This window comes from Etheostoma spectabile, chromosome 14 (genome assembly GCF_008692095.1).
Source record: "Etheostoma spectabile isolate EspeVRDwgs_2016 chromosome 14, UIUC_Espe_1.0, whole genome shotgun sequence".
In the NCBI taxonomy this organism is placed as follows: domain Eukaryota; kingdom Metazoa; phylum Chordata; class Actinopteri; order Perciformes; family Percidae; genus Etheostoma; species Etheostoma spectabile.
In genome coordinates this window covers 13,664,105-13,669,625 of record NC_045746.1, presented here as the reverse complement: position 1 = coordinate 13,669,625, position 5,521 = coordinate 13,664,105, and the positions used below count along the sequence as shown (strand labels likewise).

Genomic DNA, 5,521 nt, shown 5'->3' with positions numbered 1-5,521 from the left:
TATCTATCTATCTATCTATCTATCTATCTATCTATCCTGGGACTGCACACATTAACTAACATCACATCATCATCAAATTATGTCAGTACCTCTTTCATTTCGTGATACTGTCCCAGCAGAGCATAAGGACAGTAGGATATACTCATGGAGATGATGCCCATGCTGCTGATCATCACCATGGAAACATACACATTAGGAAAGATTGCCATGACAGCAGTTCCTATGAAGGGAAGAAAAAAAAAAAACTTACTAGCCGCTCACATTTATTTTTGTTATATTTTGTATCGTGATTCATACCTAGGGCAAATGCAAGCGTTCCCAAGATGTAGATGACCTTAATGCTGAGGTCAAAATTGTCAAGGTACTTCTGAAGGATAGCTGGAAAATGTAGATAAGTTGATTGGTTAGAAATAAAGTGCACTTTACAGCCAGATATCTTGTTTTTTTTAAGACAGTTAGCAACCCAATGTGGAGGTGTGTATGCATGAACTTTTTTCCCTTTGCTTTTTTGAGTCATGAGCTGCCGTAACAAGTGAATTTCCCCAGTGTGCAATCAATTAGTTATCTTATTATACAATGTGCATTCCTGTGTGCTTGTGTGTTACCTGAGCATGTGGCAGCAGTCATGGCATATATTACTAGTCCCCAACATCCCATCTGAACTCCTTTGTGATAATCCTCCAATAAAGTAGAGTTAGCAGGAGCCTGAGAGAGACAAAAACAGGCTTAGTTTTTAAGTGAGCTGTGGATTAACTAAGGCAGAGACTGAGTTTAGTTCAGCTTGAACCTGCTGTAAACAGCTTGACACGACACATACAAACATCAGAATAAGAGACAGTTGAGATTGGAGATTATGTAATGCAGCAGAGAACAAGTTTCCAGGTCAATTGATGATTAATCTCACTACATTTTGTATTGTCCTTTGTCTATTTAATAAATTCTACATTTCTACCTTGGCTTGGACAAGTCATCACGCCTTTAAAGTAACTAAACTAAAGGGGGATGTAGGAATATGTATACAGTATATAGCAGCTAAACAAACACATACATACACACACATATACACACACACACATATACATACATACATATATATATATATACGTATATATATATACATACATATATATATGTGTGTGTGTGTGTGTGTTTAGCTGCTGCTTCACGTACAGTAGGATCTCCATGGTAGATGACTTGTCCCATGAAGTCAGTGAAGAAGACGGCCTCGGCAATAATGGAGAACCAGGTGAGCAGGTGACAGGCACACAGGCGCAGCAGCTCCGGAGGCATCTTCAGCATGGAGAGCCACAACAGCCGCACAGTGGTCTCAACCTGAAGACAGAGCCAAGAAGAGACACTTAAGATGTTGATAAGAAATGACGGGGCTAGGTTGTTGTCAAGGTTACAGGATAGTTAATTCCTCCTCACCTCTCCTTCTTCGCTCTCTGTATCCCCGCTGGAGGAGTTGGTGTTTCCGCTGCGGTGTCTGTTTCTCTGCCTGTGATTCCTCCTGTGTCTGGCCTCCACTTCGTACAGGTCGTTCATGCTGCGAGAGGGCTTGATGATATAAGCGGCATTGGCCCGGCGATAGCGGTAGCGATGGCTCCCAACTCGACCGTAGTAGGAGAAGGTGTAGGATGGCTGGCGGTAGAAGACATGGCGGTGACGGGACTGCCGCATGGGGGCTCCAGTACTGGAAGCTGGAATAAGGGACAGATTACGGATTAACATTAAGTAATGGTTTACTCGTTTTTTGACAGGTACTCTATTGTCACATACACATACATGTAGCAAAATTCATTCTCTGCATTTAACCCATCCCTCAAGGGAGCAGTGGGAAGCCATTTACAGCACGCAGAGACTAACTCCAGATCTGAGCCAGTGCCTTGATCAAGGACAGTGACTGGAAAACCTAGTACATGTTTTGTGATGGTGGGGGAAACCGGAGCACCCAAAGGAAACCCACGCATAGAGAGAACATACAATCTCCACACAGAAAGACCTAGAACCTTCTTGCTGTGAGGCCACAGTGCTAACCATTGGGACACCAATGGTTAACCATAATAAACTGAGGAAAGGGGAAGACGTCTCCCCATTTGTATTGTACATCTCTTCTCCACCAGGCACACTGGAATGGGATTGGAATAACGTACACTCCTTTTGGCAGGAAACTGCACAGATTATTTCCACCTTGACAAACTACAATTTTCTAGAATCTCCTTAATGACTCTTCAAAGTTGATATTCCCAGAAAATGTGAATACAACATGGACCCATTTCTTTAAACAAACTAGAATTGCACAAAGTTTAATTTAACACAAGTATAAACAATAAATGAAAACACCAACCTTTGACCATCCCAGCGCGATGTGCCTGTCCTTTAGAGCTCAGCATGTTAGTGCCATCCCCATCAGGATTAGTTACAGTGGCTAACAGCCGCCCGTTTAGTGTCCGCTGCTCATTGAGCTGGTTGTTCAGTAACGCCTCCTCACCTTCATCATTTTCCATTTCCTGTAGAAAAGCAGAGAGGCGGGAAATCCTAGGGGTGGTAGCGTGTGTTTGGTGTTTGTTGGTTTGGAGCAGGTCTTGACTTCCTGCGCTGCTGCTGCGTCTGATGCTGCCAAACCGCGGTGGCGGAGTACTGCGATTGGCATTGAAGAAATTACCGCTCGTAGGAGGCGAGCCGTGATAGGGCGAGAGGCGGTCAGCGAAGATGGACGGCTCTATGTGGCACAGGAACAACGCTTCGTGGTCCAGGTGGTCGAGAGTGGCATCTGCCATGGCTAGAACACTGTCACTCTTACCTGGAGACAGACAAGGGGAGGGCTGATTAGATGATATCTATGACAAAAACTAGCTGAAATCTCTAAATAACGAAAGTAGGGCCATTGCTACCTTTCCTACCTCCTAAAGCTTTGGAAACAAAAAAACACCAGATATTCCCATCCCACAACAAATTTTATTTTCCACATTTTTGGGGATTTGAAGGGGTAAACATACAGATTTAGCAAAAGAGGCAAGAGTCTGTGAACCTACTTCTCACAAGCTCCATCTCTAGGAAGTCCATGTCCATGTCCCCACGCTCTGAGAAGTTGTCTCCACAAGGGTCATAAAGGTCATAGCTGTCCATTGTTTCATCCTCTCCAATCAATTCCAGCTTGGGGGCGGGAAGTCCAGTCCTGCCATTGGTTGATGGTTGCAGCTTAGTGCGATCTGGAGTCTCCTGGTTAGAGTACAGAAAACCAAAGTCTTAGGGTTTTTTTCTGCTTTTTGTTTATAAACTAAAATATATTTTTGCAGTACACACACACACACACACACACACACACACACACACACACACACACAACCTGCTCCAGCCTGTCCTGTTGGGGCGAGTACTGCTGCTCCTCGATGCTGAAGAGATGTAAAACGACAGAGACGGAGAAGAGGATGGCAGCGTAGAAGAACAGGATTTGCTCCTGGGACTTGAAGATGGCTCCAAGGAAGGTGTGCGTCCAGTCTAAACCTCCAAGGGCGTAGCCAACTGCACCACCAAGACCTGCACACATTGGACAAAAGTTTAGACGTACTGACACAAGCAGAAGATGATTTTGTGCAATCTCATTTTCTCTTTCAGTGCTAGGTTATATCAAATTTCAACTCATTAAACTCAGTTAAGTTATTATTGGCAGTACAACAAATTATATTACAAAGTATAATGTTTTGTGTGCAATAAACCTACCATTGCCATATTGAAATCCTGTGAAAGTTATGTGTGTGTTAGATGTCAGTGGTACCTGCTGAGGCAGCATGGATGTTAAGGGCCATGTCTTGTTCCTCCGTGTCTGCCACGTCTAGCAGGTACGCTCTGATTGGTCCCTCAGTTGCATCTGCAGAAAAGTCCAACACCACCACCCCCAGCACAGTAAGAACAATTCCTATTGGTTGTCTCCCTTGCTCATCTCCCATGGCCAAACCTAACAGAAGAAAGACATGAATGGACAAAGTTTTTTAATGGTAAAATTATTATACAACAAATACACAGTGAAAGCGTTTTGATTGTTAAACAGATAACAAAAAAGAGATGTAGATAAAAACAAGTGTTTAAATGTAACAGGTGTGATAGATGTAGGCATAAGAATTGTCCATGTTTAGATTTTAAAGAGTCAGTTTACCCACAAAGGACAAAATAAACATTAATAGTTTATTTATTTGTCTAGATTTTGTGATATTGGTCACCATTAAGATGGATAATTGAGAACAAATGGTCTATATTTATATGGCTGAAACCATCCTTTTAATGGTTCAGGGACTTAAATAATTTCTAATGTATGCAAGGGTTGATGTAAGTTTGATACAATGATGGTTAAAAAAAGCCCAATAAATAACAGAATAAAAGTTACAATATCATCACAGGTGTAAAGTGAATACATACTGTACATGTACATTTGTATTTCACAAATACATATTTAAGTAGGAAATGTTATCACTCTCTACATCCAGACATAAACATCTGGGATTGTAACTGATGTGACCCGGGTCAGAGCTGCCAATGTAATCAAAAGCTGATTATTGAGTCACAACAGCTGCACAATAGCATACACAAAGACTTACACAAATCGGTCACTGCACATTTCCAATACTGCTTTGCATCATGTGTGTGACCTTGTGTGTCTCGTGACGAAAACAACACCGTGTGACATGTGAGCAGTGTGTGTGCGAAAGAGTCTCTCTGTGAAAGAGAAAGAGGGGGAAGTGTGACGCAGCATGACTTTACAAACTGTAATCCATCCAACGATGGGGAAACAAACGTTCATAGATGGAACAACAGAGAGTGTGTGTGTGTGTGTGTGTGTGGTGTGGTGTGTGTGTGTGTGTGTGTGTGTGTGTGTGTGTCTGTGTGACAATGGAGCGGCACCACTCACTAGCGAGGCAGACAGACAGGAAGTGAAATTTGATTGGTGGAAAGGGGGAAGCAACAGGAAGCATTTCCCTGTGAACTGCTGTCCTGTGTTTCCATGTCAAACACAAACACACCACCACAACACACACACACACACACACACCACACAACACCCCACACACACACACACAACACACACCCACACACACAACAGGGTACTACAGAGTTCCCATGTCACTCTGTGTTGTTCAACACATTCATATACACAGAACCATTGAAAAGTACACTTTCTCTCTCTTATTCTCTCATTTCTCCCACACAGTAAAAGGTCACTGGTCTTTTCCCATGTCAACCCCGCTGGCAAGGTACAGACACACATGTGCACGCACGCACATAAACTATCTTTGTGGGGACCCACCATTGACATAATGCATTTCCTACCCCCTTACCCTAACCTTAACCATCACAACTAAATGCCAAACCTTAACCCTTACCCTCACTCTAACCATGACCTAGTTCTTACCCTAATCCTAAAACCAAGTCTTAACACTCAAACACCCCTTTAAAGTTGTGGGGTCCAGCATTTTTTGCCCCACAAAGTTGTCAAGACCCAACAAGTATACTGAACTCCCAGTTT

General features: G+C 43.0%; 1 protein-coding gene across 1 annotated transcript in view; it reads right to left on the bottom strand.

Annotated features, from left to right (window-relative positions):
• The window catches only part of slc45a4a (solute carrier family 45 member 4a), a 49,903-nt gene that overhangs the window by 6,134 nt on the left and 38,248 nt on the right, over positions 1 to 5,521 (bottom strand). The window contains exons 5-13 of the mRNA XM_032535463.1: positions 3,779 to 3,958; positions 3,350 to 3,540; positions 3,036 to 3,222; positions 2,348 to 2,803; positions 1,429 to 1,700; positions 1,171 to 1,332; positions 606 to 705; positions 298 to 378; positions 90 to 220 (exon numbers count right to left, since the gene is read on the bottom strand). Coding sequence (XP_032391354.1) covers positions 90 to 220; positions 298 to 378; positions 606 to 705; positions 1,171 to 1,332; positions 1,429 to 1,700; positions 2,348 to 2,803; positions 3,036 to 3,222; positions 3,350 to 3,540; positions 3,779 to 3,958 — 1,760 coding nt within the window. The remainder of the gene's footprint in view (positions 1 to 89; positions 221 to 297; positions 379 to 605; positions 706 to 1,170; positions 1,333 to 1,428; positions 1,701 to 2,347; positions 2,804 to 3,035; positions 3,223 to 3,349; positions 3,541 to 3,778; positions 3,959 to 5,521) is intronic.